At 62.7% G+C, this 17,865-nt stretch overlaps 4 protein-coding genes across 8 annotated transcripts; 1 reads left to right on the top strand and 3 right to left on the bottom strand.

Annotated features, from left to right (window-relative positions):
• Window positions 1-56: 56 nt before the first annotated feature.
• On the bottom strand, window positions 57-6,308 carry RECQL4 (RecQ like helicase 4). 3 transcript variants are annotated; one of them, XM_068983355.1, is made up of 23 exons: window positions 6,225-6,308; window positions 6,127-6,160; window positions 5,903-6,003; window positions 5,527-5,667; window positions 4,622-5,223; window positions 4,430-4,529; window positions 4,226-4,352; window positions 4,007-4,117; window positions 3,773-3,904; window positions 3,597-3,689; window positions 3,384-3,520; window positions 2,906-2,989; window positions 2,653-2,826; window positions 2,400-2,579; window positions 2,187-2,328; window positions 1,844-2,106; window positions 1,479-1,764; window positions 1,277-1,406; window positions 1,032-1,198; window positions 778-958; window positions 543-696; window positions 272-380; window positions 57-181 (listed from the first exon to the last, which is right to left on the bottom strand). In XM_068983355.1, exons 1-23 carry the CDS (start codon window positions 6,306-6,308, stop codon window positions 57-59), a joined length of 3,657 nt encoding a protein of 1,218 aa, XP_068839456.1. The 3 variants fall into 3 exon arrangements, with proteins under 3 accessions (XP_068839456.1, XP_068839457.1, XP_068839458.1); XM_068983356.1 differs by lacking the exon at window positions 4,007-4,117; XM_068983357.1 differs by lacking the exon at window positions 4,007-4,117 and having other exon boundaries at window positions 2,042-2,106.
• Window positions 6,309-6,965: 657 nt separating this feature from the next.
• LRRC14 (leucine rich repeat containing 14) lies at window positions 6,966-10,378 on the top strand. 2 transcript variants are annotated; one of them, XM_068983901.1, is made up of 4 exons: window positions 6,966-7,082; window positions 8,161-8,514; window positions 8,700-9,284; window positions 9,394-10,378. In XM_068983901.1, exons 2-4 carry the CDS (start codon window positions 8,186-8,188, stop codon window positions 9,959-9,961), a joined length of 1,482 nt encoding a protein of 493 aa, XP_068840002.1. In that variant the 5' UTR covers window positions 6,966-7,082; window positions 8,161-8,185; the 3' UTR covers window positions 9,962-10,378. The 2 variants fall into 2 exon arrangements, with proteins under 2 accessions (XP_068840002.1, XP_068840003.1); XM_068983902.1 differs by lacking the exon at window positions 6,966-7,082 and adding an exon at window positions 7,345-7,454.
• Window positions 10,379-10,940: 562 nt separating this feature from the next.
• On the bottom strand, window positions 10,941-15,685 carry LRRC24 (leucine rich repeat containing 24). 2 transcript variants are annotated; one of them, XM_068983951.1, is made up of 5 exons: window positions 15,618-15,685; window positions 13,301-13,551; window positions 12,870-13,148; window positions 12,537-12,705; window positions 10,941-11,857 (listed from the first exon to the last, which is right to left on the bottom strand). In XM_068983951.1, exons 2-5 carry the CDS (start codon window positions 13,466-13,468, stop codon window positions 10,941-10,943), a joined length of 1,533 nt encoding a protein of 510 aa, XP_068840052.1. In that variant the 5' UTR covers window positions 13,469-13,551; window positions 15,618-15,685. The 2 variants fall into 2 exon arrangements, with proteins under 2 accessions (XP_068840052.1, XP_068840051.1); XM_068983950.1 differs by lacking the exon at window positions 15,618-15,685 and having other exon boundaries at window positions 13,301-14,141.
• A 320-nt stretch (window positions 15,686-16,005) lies between these two features.
• On the bottom strand, window positions 16,006-17,486 carry C11H8orf82 (chromosome 11 C8orf82 homolog). Its single transcript, XM_068984023.1, has 3 exons — window positions 17,325-17,486; window positions 16,731-16,779; window positions 16,006-16,451 (listed from the first exon to the last, which is right to left on the bottom strand). The coding sequence occupies exons 1-3, from the start codon at window positions 17,484-17,486 to the stop codon at window positions 16,006-16,008; spliced, it is 657 nt and encodes a 218-aa protein (XP_068840124.1).
• Between the last annotated feature and the right edge of the window lie 379 nt (window positions 17,487-17,865).

Genomic DNA, 17,865 nt, shown 5'->3' with positions numbered 1-17,865 from the left:
CCCACTTAGGCCCCTGTCTGGGACACGGGGGTACTGGGTCCTCTGCAGCAGGGTGGTCAGCGGCCCCACAGCAGGAGCTCCTGCGTGGCCAGGTGCATGAGGACAGGGAAGCTCAGGTGCAGGTACTTCCTCCAGAAGCGCCGATCCCGCCCAAACACCTGGGCTGGATAGCAGGGGCTCCCTGGAAGGGGAGGAGATGTGGCTGAGGACTCTGGGCCAGGTGTGCCCCCAGCCCCCAACTCCCTCAGGGCTAGGCCTCCCAGGTATGCACCGATGCCGTGGAAGACGCGGGCCACAGCCCTGCCTGAGAACCGCTGCTCTGGCCAGGAGGACAGGAGCTGGCGTATGTCCCGGCGGATCTGGTCTTCCCAGTCCTGGAGCTGTGGCGGGGGGGGGACAGTCAGGCCAGCCCGGCTTCCACTGCTCGCTCTTCTGCACGGCTCAGTGTTGTGCATGGCTTGTTGTGGTGCCAGCAGGAGGCATGTGTGTGCCCGCAGACGGGCGCATCCTCTGCAGCCACCCCTCCAGGCCCTGACACTCACCCTGTCCTGTCCCAGCTCGGGGTCATCCTCTGTCCCCAGGCCCCCCGGCTGTTCTGACTCTTCTTCAAAGTAGTGACTGAGCAAGGCCTTGAGCCTGCTGCTGCGCTCCCAGTCGGGCTGCTCCAGGCATGGCCCGCAGCTGGGGAAGGCCACGCTGTGGAGGGGAGAGCCTGTCAGAGGGGCCTGCCTAGGGGCAGGGTGGGGTGGCCCATGCCCTGCCCACCTCCACCTGCACCTGTGAAAAGCCCGGAAGGTGTGGTGCAGGTGGGCCAGGGCCTCTCGTTCTCGGGCCTGCACACGGCTGTGTAGGAAGTCGCAGATCTGGTCCCTCTCCTGGGCTGTCAGGTCCCCCGGGCTGTACAGGTGGAAGGCCATCTCTCTGAACTCCACCAGCACCCCAGTGCCCTGGGGCACACCTGCCAGATAGGATGTCAGAAACTGGCGGAGGGGCGGAGAGCGGGTGGCAAACGGGGCTGGGGGTGGGTGCACCTGTCTCGGGCTCTGGGTCCCACTGCAGTTGGAGGAGAGCTCGCCGCACAGGGCCCAGCTCCCAGCCCATGGAGTCCGCCAGCTTGACCAGATCCAACTCCACAGAACTGCATCCCCCCTTCGTGTCGGGGTGCTGCTTGGCCAAGCACAGAGCCAGTGGGGGACACCTGTGCCAGGGGGGCGGCGTGTGATTGGCAGCCCTGTTCTCTGTCCCCATTGACAGCTGGGGTGGGATGTGTGCTCACCTGCGGGCCAGGGCCTGGAGCTGGGTGGGGCCCCCAGGCCAGCGCAGGTGGCAGCGGGCATAGGTGGGTGCCACCAGCTTCAGCCAGCGCCGTGGGTGCAGCTCCAGGTAGCACAGCAGCGTCTCGATGGCTGCGGGAAGAGCGGAGCTCACTCGGGGCCTGTGGGACCCCCAGCCCCGCCGCGCATGCCCCTGCTCCTCACCCTCCTCCGGCATATCCAGGGCCTGCACAGTTGGCTGCACTGGGAGCACCCGCTCATGGCCTGGGCACCGGGGGGTGTGTGGGACGCTGGGCTGGCCAGGATCCTGGGCACTCGCAGCTACAGGGGCCCCGGCCAAGCACTCTTCCTTGCTCCTGCCACCCTCCTGCTCTGGGGGCTGCTGGGCACAAGAGCAGGGAGGGAACACACGCTGCACCAGCCTCTTCACAGCGAAGAAATCCACAGCGTTGGCATGCACGTGTCTGCGTAGCTCCCGCAGGTCCTGGCCCTGGGGCAGAGTGGTGTGAACGTAGGGCACAGCCCCGGGCGGGGTTGGGGGAACTGTAGGGGGTAGGGTGGGCACCCACCTGAGGCCGGAGAAAGAGGTGGCAGTGTGCCGGCTGCCCGTCACGCCCTGCGCGGCCCACCGCCTGCACGTAGTTCTCAAAGCTGGGGGGCAGCCCCAGGTGCAACACAGCCCGCACGTCCGGCCGGTCCAGCCCCATCCCGAAGGCCACTGTGGCCACCACCACACGCAGCCGGCCCTCCATGAAGGCCCGCTGCACCCGTCGCCGATCTCGGCTGCACAGGCCAGCGTGGTAGGCCTCGGCCACGGCCTCCAGCGCTCTGCCTGCAGAGAAGACATAGGGTGGTCAGGTGGGGCGCATGCCCGGGACACGTCTGCGGGGCGCAGGCCTGCCTCTGCCTCACCATGGGGCCCTGGATCCCGGGCCTCGCGCAGGCAGGTGCGCAGCAGGGCGGCGACACGCTCTGTGTCCTCTCGCCTGTGGCAGTAGATGATGATGGAGTCCAGAGCCCGGAAACGGTCACTCTGCAGCAGAGTCACCAGCGCCTGTGGGGACAAGCGTCACTGCAGAGAGCTGGGAGGCAGGGCTGGTGCCAGGCCCACGCACGTACCCTTACCTGGTCCGGGTCCCTGTCCGAGGACACAGAGAGGTGCAGGTTGGCAGGAATGGTAGCTGGTCCTCTGAGCACAGACTCCTCGGTCACGCCCAGGTGCCAGGCCACGTCGAGGGCAGTGCTGCGTGTGGCCGTGGCTGTAAGGCCCAGGAAGCAGTGGACGCCCATCTGGTCCCGCAGCGTCTGTGAGGGGGCGGTGAGCCAGCTGCGCCTACCTGCCCCACCCCTGTACATTGCCCTACCCGCCCAGGCTCACCTGACAGACACGCAAGTAACAGGGCCGGAAGTTGTGGGACCACTGAGAGAGACAGTGGGCCTCATCGAGGCAGGCAAAGGCGACCGGCGGCAGCTGAGAGAGGAGGGTGCTGGCCCCGGGCCCAACCAGCGCCTCTGGGGACAGCATCAGCACCTGCACGCGGGCCGCACGAGCCTGAGGAGGCCCACTGGTCAGCAACGGCACCCAGCTCCACCCACTGCTCCGCCCGTCTGGCCCTGGGAGGCCCCCTCACCTTCTGCAGGGCAGAGTCCCGCTGCTTCTTGGTCATCCCTGAGTGAATGCAGGCCCCCTTCAAGCCAGGGGGCAGGCCAGAAAGCTGCAGGTACAGGAGCACAGCCTGTTGCATGGCCCTGGCCCTTTCCCAAAGCCCTTCCAGGGTGGTTTTACCTGACAACTATTGCTGGCTCCCCTCCAGGCCCTTTGGGGAAGAGAGGCCAGAGCCACCCGTGGGCCTTGACTGAGGCGCACTGGGGACAGATCTCAGTGGGGCTGCTCCTACCAAGCTGCTCCTCTGGTGGGTGGGACTGGGTCTAAGCAGCTATGTCCTTGTGCCTTTGGGCCATTGCCGACACTGGACAGAGTGGAAAGGGCCTGATAACTTGCAGCTCTGGGGTGGGGGTGGGGCAAGAAACAGCAGCCCAAGTGGGTCAGCAGAGCCATGAATACCGGTCCTTGTCTTTGGCATGTGTCCGTGGGTACTGTCCACCTACCTGGTCATCCATGAGTGACGTGAGAGGAGAGATGACCAGGGTGAGACAGGGGCTTCGCCGGAAGTAGAGCAGCGCTGGGAGCTGGTAGCACAGGGACTTGCCAGCCCCCGTGGGCAACACCAGCAGGGTGGACATACCTGGTGTGATCTAGAGTCAAGGCAGCTGTCTTGCAGCCCGGCCTCAGCCCCACCACGCTCCTGCCCGCCAGCTCACCAGACAGGATCCGCATGATGACAGGCTCCTGCCCAGGGTAGAAGGCGTGGTGACCCAGTTGCTCCAGGGCCTGAAACACCTCAGCCGGCGTGTCTGTGGACACAGGTGTCAGTCAGCTTGGCTCTGAGTCGTCCTAACCCTTCCGTCCAGGCCTGGGCTGTTAGGCATCTGCTGACCTGCCACCTGACCCGAGGGCCCCGGTGGGTAGAGTGGAGGCATGGAAAGAGGTGGACAGGGCATCCTGGACACAGATGGCCCCGTGGGCACCAACAGCTCAGGTGCCCCAGGCTCAGGGTCTTCTTCACCTGCTGAGAACAGATGAACAGCATAGAAGGGAGCCCTGGGCTGGTCTGGCGTCATAGTACCAAGAAAGCAACTTGCTACAGCCTCTCCTTCACCTCTTCACTCACCAGAGAGTTGGCAGCAGGCTGCACCTGTCCTCAGGGATGCTTCCTGTAATGTGGGCTGGGTCTGTGTGCCATCCACCTTGACATCCTCCTTCTGAGGTGCCAGGACAGGTTCTGGACCAGAAGCAGGGAGTCAGTAGGGCCTTTGCCTGAGCCAGAATTGCCTCCCCAAAGAGCACAACACCCCTGTAAGCAAGCTGGCATCCAGGGCAGAGGCCTCACCAGGCTGAGAGCATCGGGACGCCCAGTGGCTGAGCTGCCCATGCTGGGAGCAAGAATCCTGAGCTGGGCCTCTGGGCTGACCACCCCCAAAACACTCCTCTTTTTTCTGCCACTTCTGCTTCCATGCCTGGTTGGGGACACAAAGAAGGGTCACAGGGCAAGCAGCAGGACAGGTTGGGGGAGAACTCGGTACCACCTCCTCACCTGCTTGCGAAGGAGCCTGCCCCGCAGGGCCCGGCCCCGCACATAGTGTCGCTGCTTCATGTTGAGCCGCACATAGTTCCCCCTGTCCTGCACAGCAGATCTGGAAGAAATGCACAGGTCGGCAGTGCCCACAGCCCTCCCTACACTGGCTCAACTGAGGGCAGCCCTGCTGGGAGGTTAGAGCAGTGATACCTGGAGGCTGGGGTCCTGCCTGGGGGCTGTGTCTTCACAGGCTGCTCTGGACAGTCTTCTCCAGGCCCTGCAGCCCCAGCTCCCTCAGGCAGGGGTCCTGCTTGGTCGGTGCCCTGCTGGGTCTGTGCAAGGCTTCCCTCCAGCTCCCCACTCTGTCTCTGCTTCTTGCCTTGACGGTCACCAGGCTGACACTTCCCTGCACTGACACCAGCTGCTGGTAGGGCTGGAGCCTCTGGGCCCTGCAAAGGCACCTCAGGACCAGCGCTGAGGCTAAGGACAGATGCAGCAGCTGGAGTCAGAAGCTGTGAATCCTCTGCACCCAGGCCAGGCTGGCAGGTCCTGGAAACCTCCAGAAAATCTGGGGTCCTGTTGTGACACCGCTGCAGCCACTCAGGGTCGAGGGAGCCCAGTCGCAGGCTCAGGGATGCCCTCAGCTGCTGGAGCCGGCCTGGCCTCAGCTGGGGCCTGGGAGGCTGAGGGAGCACCTGATTGACATTTTCTGGAGAGATGGGGGCAGCTGCTGTGCCTGGTTGCTCCGGTGAAGGGATCTTGGAGGAGGATCTTTGTGCAAGCCGGGGTATCCGGCCCAGGGTTGACCTAGCCTGGGAGGGAGACAAGCAAGCAGGAACTCAGGCCCTTGGGGTGCTACAGACTCATTCATGCTGGAGGCCCACCTGTAACAGCTGGGTAAGGTGAGAGGCAAAAGGTTGGGACATAAAGGAAGCTGAGGGTAGAGGCTGATCTGGAGCTCCTCTGTGGAGTTGTGCTGGTTGTGTGCACACAGGTGAGCATGTGACTACCTGTAAGACACTCGACAGGGATGGGTATCTGGTAATTCTGCCTGGGGCCACCTGCAGCTCTGGACCCAGGCTGGATGCACTGTCTACTGGGCCCTCATCCCTCACCTGCAGACTGCCCTTTAGGTTGGCCTTAAGCCTCTTCCCATAGTCCTGCGCAGACTCCTGAGGGCTCCACCTTGAGGGAGGATGGGGACTCTGGGTCGCAGCCCGATTCAAGTGGTTCCCCCAGCAACTGGGTTCCAACATCTGCAGGAGACAGTAGAGACCTAAACCACGGAGAAGCTGGTGTGTGAGGGGGAACAGAGATGTCTCCACCCCCGAGAAACCCAAGGAGGGGCTGTCCTTCCTCCACGCTCTCACACTTCCCCCTCTGCCCCCAGCTCCCGCTGAGCTCTGTGCCCTACAGAAGTTGGGTCACGACTCCTCCCGGCTCCGGCACACAGAATGCTGACCCAGAGGTTGGGATGTCGAGCCCAGGTACCTGCTCGGCCGCGGCGGGAAGCGATTGCCCCGAGCTGTGAGGCTCGACGCCGCCGGCCTGGCCCAGTGCTTTCTTCAGGGAGCGGTACTCTCGGTACAGCGCTGAGAGCGGGGTCGGGGGATTGGAGTTAAGGAGTCAGGATTCCCCTGGAAAGGGGCGTGGAGGCCTCCCGCCCCCGGCCCACGGCCTTGGCCACTCCCTCCGTCCCGCGCCCGCGGGCTCACCGCGGGTCTCCTCGGGCGCCGCTTCCACGTCTTCCTGTAAAGGGAACGCGTCAGGCGGATGCCGTGCCCTCAGCCCCCCGCCCACGGGCAGTCCGCACCTTGCCCGGCCGCCGCCCGCTCTGCCGCCGAAACGCGCGCTCCCACGCCTGCAGCCGCTCCCGCACGTCCCGCAGCCGCTCCATGGTCGCCGGAAGCTTGGCGCCCCGCGAATCTCCCGCCTAGAGGGCGATGCCGGCCGCCAGCCAATGGGGACGCTCGGCAGCGTTGGAGGCGTAACACCTTGGGCTGGGGCAGCCAATCTACGGGGCCCTGCTGCAGCAGCCAATGAGGTGCGTTTACGTCATCGCGGCGCGCGACGGCGCAGACGGAGCGCGACGTACAGCGAGGCGGGGCCGGCGGCGGTGGCGGCTGCTTGGGTCCGGGTGAGCGCGGGCTGCCTTCTGGGGAGGGAGCACTGCGGCTTGTGGCTCCTTCTCTGCCTGGCCGCACAAGGAGCGTGCGGGCACTCGGGGCGGCGCCGCACCGGAGGCGGGGGCGGGGGCGGAAACCCGGGCGGGGCAGCTGAGGGAAGGGGAAGACCCGAGTCGGGTGCCGGGCTGATCGGCCTCGGGTCTTGGGGGACGATGCTCCGTCTTCGAGCATCGCCGGAGAGACGGAGGGCGTCGAACTGACGGGCTCCCGCCGCTGAACGCCCGGAGGAGCCGTGCGGGGGCGTCTTCAGGGAAACGCTGGAGTCGTGGGCCGGTGGGAGGGGGCGGTGGCCACCACGCCGAGACTCCTCCCATAGTGACCACACTGGCTGCTTTCCTTTTCTCTCATGACAGGTGCTCGGTTGGTCTGTCCTCTCACAGCGAGGTATGAATCGTCCTCGCGAGATTTATCCTCAGGCAGAGAGAGACCGAGGGTTGACGTCCCGGGCTTCTCAGGAACCAGCGCCCTAAGGACTTGTGTATGAGGTCCGCAAGAGCTGGGGCTCTGGGGGCCAGGCTGCCACCCTTCCCAAGCTCGTTACCCGGGAACTTTGTCTGCCAAGGCCTAGGTCTTAGTTTCCTAACATTTTCAGGGAAGTGGCCTGGAGGCAGTTTTGAGGATGAGGTGCCTGGCACACAGTAAGTCAGCAGCAGAGCTGTCACGCAGGTACCTTGTGGCCTCAGGCATCTCTTTTGTGCTCCTTGTCAGCTTGGATATACCTTTGACAGCTGCCTCTACGTATCTCAAGAAAGGCCCCTAGTTTGGGGTCTTTGAATCCCATGGGTTTGATACTTGTCCTCTTAACATGATTCTCCAGGGAAGAGAGACATTTACACAGATGCCAAGGACACCGATGGGTGAGGCATTCTTTCTCTCTGTAAATCTCCAGGGGTCTCCATGTCTAACAGTGCTCCTGGAAGATAGTAGTTAGTACATGTTGAGGGCTTGGGTTACTCTAGCTCTTCAGACTCAGAGTTCACTGGATTCTGGTCCGTTCTACTTGTCCTACTGTTTATTAAACTGTATCTGTAGTTTCAACTTCTCTTTGCTGTGCTGTGCAGAATCCAAGGGCAGCCTGCAGGAGCTTGTGAGGCGGCTGAGAGAGGGTGCTATGATGTACCTTCCAGCCCCTGGGATTATCTCATCCCTCTAGTGCTTGGCCAGGGGTGGGAGGGTGGCAGGTGGGGGTTGGCTTTTTAAGAAGGGGAGGATCTCTTGATAAGTGGCTTTGGAAGGTCTGAAAAACAGATGGTGTGCCCTGCAGAGCAGCAGCCATCAAAAGCACAGCTACACAGGCTAGTCATCTCTGGTGCCATGCTGTTTATATGCTGCTTGGTGGCTTTATCTCCCTAGAGAGGCCCCCCTGCTTCTCGGGGGCCAGGATGGGGGGTGGCCTTGTTCTCCTTTCTCCTTTTTTCAGCCTATTGTGAAGTATCTAGCACTTGCTCATCAGAGCCATGGTTCTCTGCTCTGTGCCAAGCACCAGGCTGAGCTTTCCCACTACCAGCATGGAGGGGGTGGGGCTGGAGCTTGTCCTCCCCACTGAAGGGCACTTCCCTGCAGGTGACCTCCTGCCTGGCCTAGCGCCATGCACACCCTCGTGTTCCTGAGCACACGGCAGGTGCTCCAGTGCCAGTCTGCTGCCTGCCAGGCCCTGCCCCTGCTGCCGCGAGAGCTCTTCCCCTTGTTGTTCAAAGTGGCCTTCATGGACAAGAAGACGGTAGTGCTGCGTGAGCTGGTGCACACTTGGCCTTTCCCGCTGCTCAGCTTCCAGCAGCTGCTGCAGGAGTGTGCCCACTGCAGCCGGGCCTTGCTGCAGGAGCGGCCCAGCACAGAGAGCATGCAAGCCGTGATCCTGGGCCTGACTGCCCGGCTCCACACCCCAGAGACTGAGCCTGGCACACAGACCCTCTGCAGGTATGGGCTCACTGGAGGGACCTTCAGGCCTGGTGGGGGGATGCAGAGTGGGTCCCCCCAAGAGGTTCCAGGCTGGTACAAGAGCTCAGTGCAGAAATAGGCATGTTGCTTCTGTCCCAAGGTGGCTGGGAGTGGGTGTGGGCTCTGTCCCCTTGTCTCCTGTCTCAGCCCACCCATGCTCCCAGGAAGCATGCGCTGCGGGTGCTGGATATGACGGGCCTCCTGGATGACGGCGTGGAGCAGGACCCTGGCACCATGAGCATGTGGGATTGCACGGCAGCTGTGGCCCGCACGTGCATCGAACAGCAGCAGGGCAGGACTGCAGAGCCTGGCCTGGCCCCTGTTCCTGTGGAGGTGCGTGTGGACCTGCGGGTGAACCGGGCTTCCTATGCATTCTTGCGGGAGGCACTCCGCAGTAGCGTAGGCAGCCCGCTGCGGCTCTGCTGTCGGGACCTGCGGGCTGAGGACCTGCCCATGCGCAATACAGTGGCCCTGCTGCAGCTTCTGGATGCAGGCTGCCTGCGCCGCGTGGACCTGCGCTTCAACAACTTGGGCCTGCGTGGCCTGTCCGTCATCATCCCACACGTGGCCCGCTTCCAGCACCTGGCCAGCCTGCGGCTGCACTATGTGCATGGGGACTCTCGGCAGCCCTCCGTGGACGGTGAGGATAACTTCCGCTACTTTCTGGCCCAGATGGGCCGCTTCACCTGTCTGCGGGAGCTCAGCATGGGCTCCTCTCTCCTCTCAGGGCGGCTGGACCAGCTGCTCAGGTGAGTGGACCCTACTATGGCCCTACCTCTCCCTTCCCCTCCACAGACCCTCCCCTGGCTCTGCCTATTTGTGACCCCCTGTGTCCCCCCCTCCCCAACCCGACCTCAGCACCCTGCAGAGCCCCCTGGAGAGCCTGGAGCTAGCCTTCTGTGCCCTGCTGCCCGAGGACCTGCGTTTTCTGGCACGGAGCTCCCATGCTGTCCACCTCAAGAAGTTGGACCTGAGTGGCAACGACCTGTCTGGGAGCCAACTGGAGCCCTTCCAGGGTCTGTTGCAGGCAGCAGCAGCCACACTGTTGCACCTCGAGCTGACCGAGTGCCAGCTTGCTGATACCCAGCTGCTGGCCACGCTCCCTGTGCTGACTCGTTGCGCCAGCCTCCGCTACCTCGGCCTCTATGGCAACCCGCTGTCCGTGGCAGGGCTCAGGGAGCTACTGCGGGACTCAGTGGTGCAGGCTGAGCTGCGCACAGTGGTGCACCCTTTCCCTGTGGACTGCTATGAGGGCCTGCCCTGGCCACCGCCTGCCTCTGTCCTCCTGGAAGCCTCCATCAATGAGGAGAAGTTTGCTCGCGTGGAGGCCGAGTTGCACCAGTTGCTACTGGCCTCAGGCCGTGCGCATGTGCTCTGGACCACAGACATCTACGGGCGCCTGGCTGCAGACTACTTCAGCCTGTGACCTCTAAGCTCTGGGTGAGAGACTGTCCCGGGGTCCAGGGCTGCTGGAGGCCCCTTGCCCCTTGGGTAGGCAGAGCCTATCCTGGAACCCTGTGGAGGCCTGACACAATGGCAGTGGCCTCTCATTTCTTTGCTCCAGGGCTCGCCTTGAGCCTCCCCATGCTTTCTGCAGCACCGTGTGCAGTTTGTTCTGCACCTGCTCCCCTGGCTGGCTGACCATCTGTGGGCCCGAGGGCTGGATTCCAGGCCTACATGGCCCTGCTTGGTTTGGCGGCACTTAGCTGCCCTTCAGTGTCCTGGGGTCTTCAAGCTGAGAGATGATGTTTTCCTCTAGGCCCTCCCCAAGAGCAGATTGCTCTGGGTTGGAAGTTGGGACAAGGGCCTACTTCACGGAGGGTTGGGCTCCTAGGCGCTTTGGGGCCTCTTACCTTCTCTGGGTTTTGGTGCCAGAAGGTGTCTTAAAGGTACAAACGTGCAGTGTGCTTAGAACTTAAATCTGTGACTTTTTTCTGTCTTAATTGGTTAGAGTGATTCATCTCCTGTCCTGTCATCCCCAGCCTGGTCACTGGGGACCATGTCTTTGGTTTGCTGCCCCTTCGTTTTTCTTGGGATTTCCACAATCTGTCACCCTCTCCCACATTTCAGAGGTCCAGGTCTCCAAAGGGCAGTGGGACCAGAGGCAGACCCGCAGAGCTGGAGGTTGGGTTAATTTGGGGAGTGGGGGAATCATTTCTGGAGGGTCTCAGTAGGTTGTTGGGAGCCTATCCCCGGGCACCCCCCATTCGCGTCCCAGGACTTTTCATTTGCAGGGGTCCGCAGGTGCTCCCGCCCCGCCCCCCCCCAGCCCGGGTCCCTAAACCCGCATACACAGCTCGCTACACTGCGCAGCTTCCACCCTTTACTGACCACGCTGGGGCATTCGCGGGTGACTCGGGCCGGCCAATCCGCGGTACCCACGTCATCAGCCCGCGCCCGGCCCCTCAGCAGTGGATCTCGTAGGCGGAGGGGGGCTGCAGTGGAAGTCCCTGCGCGACTCCAGGGGCTTCGGCCGCTTCCGCCGCGCTCTCGGCGAAGAGCGGCTTGGAGCGGTCGATGACGAACATCTCGTGGCCCCGCTCGTCGCGGAGCTCCTCGAGCTGCGCGAAGGTGCAGGGCCCGTCTGAGTAGTCGTTGACGAAGAGCGCTCCCTCCCCTGAAGGCCCCGGCGCCTTTTTACGCCTGCGCCGCCGGCGGCAGATCATGGTCGCCAGTAACAGAGCCGTGAGCGCCAGGAGCGCGATGGCAGCCGCGATGGCCGTCTGTGTGGCCAGGCCAAGGGCACGGAAGGCCATGCTGCCCGTCTCAGGCAGGGGCTCATGGCTGACTGGGCCGCCGGCCGGGGGCGGCGCGGGCGCCAGCTGCTGCTGCCGGGACACGTTGACCAAGAGCTGGAAGGGAACGCGGGCGGCGCCGCCGGCGTTGGAGGCCTCACACTCGTACTTTCCGGCATGGGCCAGGGTAATGTTGGTGAGGAAGAGCATGCCGCTGCCGGTGTCGGAGGCCCCGAGACCTCCTGGGCCCCGCCACCCAACTTCCGGCTGGGCCTGGGCGCGAAGCGCACCCTCGCGAGGCTGCGCCACCTTTCTCCAGGTCACCAGGGGCTGCGGGTAGCCTGAAGCCTGGCAGGCCACCCGCAGGTCCTCACCCAGGTTGGCTGTCACCTCCAGCGGCTCCACGTGCACAGACGGTGGGATGCAGATGAGGCTACTTCCAGATACTTCCAGAAGACTCTGAAGTGCCAGGCGCGGGGGCTCTGCACACAGGATCTTCTTGTCCCTGGAGCTGAGTAGTCGCTGGCCTCCCTCCTTGATCCAGGCTCCCAGCCAATGCAGGGCACAGTCACAGCGCCATGGGTTCTCTGTAGGCGGAGCAGCAGCAGGCATGTAGCTCAGGGGTGGCTCTGGAACACAGCCTGTGCGGTTGGGGTTGTTGGCAAGAGCAGGAGCCCCTTACCTAACACCGTGGGGGACCCCTGCCACCTCTGTCAGGGGGCTCCTTAGTGTGGGCAGCACCCACTCACCCCCCCCACACACCCACCCCAAACTCCATTCTGTGATGCATGTCCAATTCATTTCACCAGTCTCTGAGAAAGCTCTTGTTCCTGGCGTCTCTCCCTGCCACAAGTTATGCTATTTGAGGGGAACCTCTGTGTCCACATAGACATCCCACCAGCACTAAGACCTTGCACATCCTGCCAGCTTTGTCTTCAGGAGCTGTCTGGAGGGAATGTCCCCAGTCTTGGTCATGTTTCCAGTTTTTTCCTGCAGGCCCTCTCCTGGCTCAGAAATGTGGAAGCTGCTCAGCTCTGTCTGGTTTGTTCAGGGCCTTGTACATGTTCTGTCTCCCTTAGGCAGCTATGACTCTACTCGTGTTCCTAGCAGCTTTCTGTCATGGCTGTGGGTAGGTAGTGCTGCCCACCCCCCACTCCCTCACCCAGGGCTGCCACTGGATCCCTCTCCACAGCTGGCTGCCTAGTGCCACCACTGTGGCCAAGGAAGCTGCCTTTGCATGAGAGCCCCTTGCCCCCAGAAAGTTACCTGTGAGGCGCAGGACCTGCAGGCTGGCCAGTGGCTGCAGGGCCTCCCGGCTGATGGTGCCCAGCTGGTTCCTGCTGAGGTCCAGCAGTGCCAGTGAGGAGAGCCCAGCCAGAGCCTGGTCCTCCAGCAGCTCAATGCTGTTGTCCTGCAGGTGTAGCTCCTGCAGTCGCTGAAGCAGGGACAGATCATCAGAGAAAAGGGCCCTGGGGGACAGGTCCCCTTCTTACCAGACTAGCCTGGGCTGCCTTTTTTCCCCTTCACTACTCCAGCCCGGTAGGGCAGGTGGCAGTGCAGGAGGACCTCTACCCTTCTTGCACACTCCTCCCACCTCACCTGCAAGTGTAGAAAAGTGAAATCCAGCAGCTGTACCAGCTGGTTCCCAGCTAGGTAGAGCACGCGCAGTTGGGCCAGGCCTGCGAAAGCGCCTACGCGCAAGCCGCGCAGCCGGTTGCCAGTGAGCGCCAGTTCCAGCAGGCGCGACTGCGCGCGGAAGGCGCCCGACTCCAGGGCGTGTAGGCTGTTGTTGTGCAGGTAGAGATGGCGCAGGGAGGCAAGGGGCGCCAGGATGCCGGGCTCCAAGCGCGCGATGCTATTGTCCTGCAGGAACAGCGTCTGTGTCGGAGGGAGAGACGGCGTTTACCCCTCTGAAGGGGTCTTTCTTTTCCCTAGAGCGCCCCATTCACCCACGGGGAGACTCACACACCCGTCCCTCCGTTTCGCTGGCACCCCTTGTCCGCAGCCCGGCAGCCCCACGCGGTGCCCACCTGCGTCCCGGGTGGGATTCCAGGAGGGACCACGCGCAGTCGCAGAGCACCGCACTCCACCGTGGCGCTGTAGCAGCGGCAGGCGGCGGGGCAGGCGGCAGCGCGAGGCGGGAGACCCGGCAGTGACAGCAGCGACAATAGCAGCAGTGCAGGCGCCCCTGGGGCCATCTCCCGCGGGACCGGCTGCAGGCCACAAACCTGCAGCCTTTCCAGCAGCCTCTCTACAGTCTGGCCCCGATGGGATGCAACTCCTGAAACACAGGTTGGCAGGCCTGTCCCTAACATTTGAGAGCCAGGGAAAAGCATGAATGGAGGCACACACGGTGTCTGAGTTTTGAAGCTTGAAATAGGTTTAAGAACGTAGTAAAATAAAATTTCATTGCTTTCCTTTATAAAAAGCTTTAAAAAAAAAAAGTCAAAGATCTGGAGCATCAGGTTTCAATTTAGAATTTCTCTTGTCTTCAGAGTCTCGCCACACACAGGCCGCAGGAGGGAAGCCTATGCCACCCCAACACTTTTCTCTCCCCATCCCCCATCTGCCTGGTACTGAAAGGTTTCCTGCTCATGCACGTGGACACATGGACTAAAGTGCCCTCTACAACCCAACATCCAGCCACTCCTTGGAGCTTAGGTGCACGAGGCTGCCATGGGCTTGGGAACCCATGGGTAGAGTTCAGGGTCAGTCACCAAAGCATGGACTAGAAGGGAAGGCTCTGAGCAGACACATCCCCTGGTGTGCATGAACTCACTCTTGAGCACTGGCATGAGACCTCAAGATACAGAGCCCAGATCAGGGGTCCTTTGCATAACCTCAGGACAGGGCACAAGTCTCCCTGCTGCTAGTGTTTGTCCTTGTCCTCACCTAATTTTGATCTAGAATTTACTCTTGTCATTTTTATCCCTAGAACTCATGCTGTGTCCCTAACACTCGGATTTTCCTGTTGTGACTTGAGGACACGGGCACAACTGGTCTCCGAGGGGGGCAGGGGCGGGGGGGGGGGGTGAGGGGAGCAGCAGCCCCAGGAAAATGGAGGCATACTCTTGTCCAGGCTCTGGCCCTGCCCTACTTGGGGTGGGAGTGGGTAGAACAGCTTAGCTATAATTAGAGCTTTTTCTCATGGAACTTGCTAGGGAATTGGAGGATGAGGCAAATAGGAAAGCCAGTTCAGCTGTGGGGCCTGTGTTCTCCATGCTGACTCCTAGAAAGATGCATCCATCTTTGGGGGTAGGTGGGTCCTTGGGATGACTGGGCTGTGAAAGAAGGAACCTTGGGTCACCAACTGAGTTTCTAGTGTAGTTTGCCAAGTAGGTTCTGTGCTCAGAGATCTCCTGGACTTTGAAGGAGTGTGTAGTGTTTTGTTTTGGGGTTTATACACATGCAGCTGTGATCCTGGAAAGAGAAGACCTGAGTCTCCTTCAAGGCACAATGAGTCCAGTTCAAAGCACAATGAGTCCAGTTGGATGGTGGGGCTGAGGTGTGCCATCAGCTAGCCTCCACTTCAAATGGTCTCTGCTCTGAACACCTGCCTGTTCACCAGGTCTACTAGGAAGAGTGTGTCCTCTGGAAAGTTACCAAGTGGCCTTGGTGTTTATTTAAATCTTGCTCTAAATTTAACTCACATGGTTATTTAAAATTACTGAAGAGAAGCAGGCACAGTGAAAGTTTTAATGTAATTGCTTTGGTCTAGGCAGAAGCAATTCCCAGGTGTCTCAGAATGTGTGTGAACCCCAAGAAGTTGGGGAGCATTCTTAGCCCCTGGGACCCACTTCCCTCAGCAAAAGGGCTGGCCTAGAGTGCCCACCCAGCTTTCAGCGGCAAGGCCTCTCAGAGAAGATTCTTGGCCTCTTCTTAAGGACTTAAGAGGATTGCTGCTCACGTGGACACCCCCTAGATGCTGATACGTGTGGAAGAGCTGGCCTGGGCATGGTTGAGGACTCAAGCAGGAAGAGCAGGGGAGGCTAGCTCAGAAATACTTTAACCCAGCGGAAACCCTCCTAATCTGACTGGGTAGGAGGTGGGGTGTAACATACTGGATTTGGCAACAGCTGTCAGTCTCCAGGGGGCCCATCTGTGCGAGGAGGGGTGAGTGAAGGGATAATGGAGGAAGCCCTGCTTCGCTCTTCTCCGCAGTGCGAGGCCCGATGGGCCCCCTGCATCCCCTGCATCCCCTTCGGCGCGGTCTGTCCAGGGCAGGTTCAGGGCAGGGCGTGGTCCCCGTTAAGTCGCACGCCCTTCTCGGTAGTCGACAGAGACAGAGCCAGGATGGGCCCTGATCCCGCCCCACGCCCGCTGACCTTGGGCCGGGCGCCCCCTCACCTGACGCTCCCGCGGCGCGGCTCCCCCGCCGAACCCCGGCCCACAGAGCAGCACCCGGCGGGGGAGGGGCGGGCGCCGCTCGGGCTCGCGCACTGGAGCCCCCGCGCCTCCCGCCCGGCCGCCCCGATCCGCCGTCGCGAGCGCGGGGCAGACCACAGGATGAAAACGCCCCAGGCCGGGGGTGTGTGGAGGGAGTAGGGCCCCAGAGACCCCGCCCCTGCCGGCGTCGGGACTCGGTCCGCGGCGCCACCTCGGACAGCGCCGGTGGGGCGGGGCCGCGGCGCACCTTCGCCGCGCACGCGCACTCGCCCGGCGCGCTCTCCGGGTGGCGCGTGCGCAGCGAGGCGGCCCGGGGCGCTGCGGGTGCCAGCGGATGCTGGCCCGCGGTTCAGGGCGGCGTGGCAGCAAGCAGGAGCGGGGCCAGGTCCATGGTGAGTGCGAAACGGCGGCCCTGCCAGCGCACGTGCGAGGGCAGCTCGGGCGCGCCTGGCGCGTACTCGAAGCAAGCGCTGAGCTCGAAGGCCAGGGCCGATCGCACCAGGCCCACGCCGCCCGCGCGCTCCGGGGCTGGGTGGTAGAGACGCCCATTCGTGGCCAGAGGCAGCAAGCGCGCCGGCTCGAAGGGCACAGCCAGGGCCTCGCCGCCGCCGCAGTAGGAGAGGCGCTGGGGCGCGGGGCCCGCGGCCAGAAGGTGCGTGAAGACCACGGGCCGGTCTTCGCAGCGTAGGAAGTTGCGTTCCCTGCCGCAGAGCGAGAGGAAGGGGAAGGAGGCCTCGTAGCGCCCGCTGCGGTTGGGTCTCAGGCGGGAGAAGAACATGACCAGGAACTGCGGATCTGTGGGGAGGAAGGGGAAAGGGCGTGACTGCTCAGCACGCCAGACCCCAAGTCCCCTGGGCCCTACTGCCCCAGGCAGGCGGCTCTCCCTGGGCTGCACCAAGGGCTTGCGCCGGCTGTCGGACAGCCGCCCAGGCCTCACTTTAGTTAGGGAGCTTTTAAGCACAGTACGGCCAGCCTCCTAACGCGGGCAGGACGGCTGGCAGTTTGGGCAGCGCGAACCCTTAAGAGTCTTTCCCGAAGGAAGAGGGAAGGTGGGGGTGGAAGGAGCATCGGTACCTTTGAAGCATGTGGTGAAGTTCTTCATTCTGGAGTCGTCCAGGAAAAGCTGCAGAGAAGCAGACCGTGGCCCTTGAGTAGCAGCTCGGGAGAGCTGTCCCAGGGCGAGAAGGCCCTGGTGGGCCTAAGCCCGGGCTGATGTCCGCTTCTTTGCTCGTCTGTGGACACCATGTGCAGGGAGACTCGTGGAAGATAAATTTGGGAGCCCTGCCGACCTCCCCACATCTATCCCGCCCCACCTCCCGCCTTACTTCCTCAAGCACAGATTCTCTGAGCTGGCATGCCCTTTCCGCGCCTCTTCCCTCCTCCCTTTTAGTTTTTAGTGAGATGTGCCACTTCCTCCGCAGAGGCTCTCTGAATTGCTTCCTTGTGTGTAAGGTGGATGTTACCGCCAGGGCTTCCAAATCAGGCGCGGCGGCGGGGGCCGTAGGACTGGGAGATGCAAAGCCCGCAGGGCGCGGCCACGCGCGGGACGTTGCCCGCTGGGGGCCTAACCCTTTGGGGCCATAGGGGTCCATAGCCGCGCGTCCTAGTGTTTCCAGAGCGACCTGGGAGGCCGGGTTGCCTTACTGTAAAGACCACGCCCCCGCCCACCTGGCCCTGATGATCCACATAGTAAAAGTACTCGCGCGTCCGAGGCTCTGGGCTCTGGCCCTGCGTGTAGGAGACGCTCCCGCCCCCAGCGTAGGTCCGGGCTCCCGGGGACCGCGTCAAGATTAGAACCCAGGGCCGCAGCGCCCCGCTCATCGCCCACATCCTCCTCCTGCGCCGGAAACGGCCGGAGGTCATGCGGGGCAGGTGCTGTGGGAACACCGGTCCCCCGGCGGTCATGGCCTCGTGCTTTGGGTTCCGTCTGCGGCCACGGAGCTCGGCCCCCGCCCACCCCTACCCGCTTCTTCTCTCCTCCCAACCCCTGGCGTTCCCGACACTCCCTTCTCTAGGTGTCAGGGGCACGCCGCCCAGCAGTTCCGGCTGGGGAAAGGGTGGCGAGCGGAACCGCCCGACGTTGGGGTTCTAGTGTGAGACGCAGGTGCGGTCGGTTTCGGGAACAGGGACATCGGCTGGGCCTGGACTTTGCTGGGCATGCAGGCCCTGTCCCTTCGCCCGCGGAGACTGGCTGTCCTCACGTGAGCGA

The sequence above is a fragment of the Capricornis sumatraensis genome, chromosome 11 (genome assembly GCF_032405125.1).
Source record: "Capricornis sumatraensis isolate serow.1 chromosome 11, serow.2, whole genome shotgun sequence".
Classification (NCBI taxonomy): Eukaryota; Metazoa; Chordata; class Mammalia; order Artiodactyla; family Bovidae; genus Capricornis; species Capricornis sumatraensis.
This window is presented reverse-complemented; position numbering and strand designations above follow the sequence as displayed.

Coding starts and splice junctions, on each gene's coding strand:
- RECQL4 (XM_068983355.1), bottom strand. CDS start 6,308: ATGGAGCGGCTGCGGGACGTGCGGGAGCGGCTGCAGGCGTGGGAGCGC. Junction 4,353..4,429: donor GCAGGCTCCTTCGCAAGCAG/GTGAGGAGGTGG, acceptor GTCCCCAACCAG/GCATGGAAGCAGAAGTGGCA. Junction 2,580..2,652: donor GTTACTTGCGTGTCTGTCAG/GTGAGCCTGGGC, acceptor GCCCCCTCACAG/ACGCTGCGGGACCAGATGGG.
- LRRC14 (XM_068983901.1), top strand. CDS start 8,186: ATGCACACCCTCGTGTTCCTGAGCACACGGCAGGTGCTCCAGTGCCAG. Junction 8,515..8,699: donor GGCACACAGACCCTCTGCAG/GTATGGGCTCAC, acceptor CCATGCTCCCAG/GAAGCATGCGCTGCGGGTGC. Junction 9,285..9,393: donor CGGCTGGACCAGCTGCTCAG/GTGAGTGGACCC, acceptor ACCCGACCTCAG/CACCCTGCAGAGCCCCCTGG.
- LRRC24 (XM_068983950.1), bottom strand. CDS start 13,732: ATGCTCCAGATCTTTGACTTTTTTTTTTTAAAGCTTTTTATAAAGGAA. Junction 13,149..13,300: donor GAATCCCACCCGGGACGCAG/GTGGGCACCGCG, acceptor CCTCCGACACAG/ACGCTGTTCCTGCAGGACAA. Junction 11,858..12,536: donor GCAGGTCCTGCGCCTCACAG/GTAACTTTCTGG, acceptor CTCCGCCTACAG/AGAACCCATGGCGCTGTGAC.
- C11H8orf82 (XM_068984023.1), bottom strand. CDS start 17,486: ATGTGGGCGATGAGCGGGGCGCTGCGGCCCTGGGTTCTAATCTTGACG. Junction 16,780..17,324: donor ATGTGGATCATCAGGGCCAG/GTGGGCGGGGGC, acceptor GCTTCTCTGCAG/CTTTTCCTGGACGACTCCAG. Junction 16,452..16,730: donor CTTCACCACATGCTTCAAAG/GTACCGATGCTC, acceptor TCCTCCCCACAG/ATCCGCAGTTCCTGGTCATG.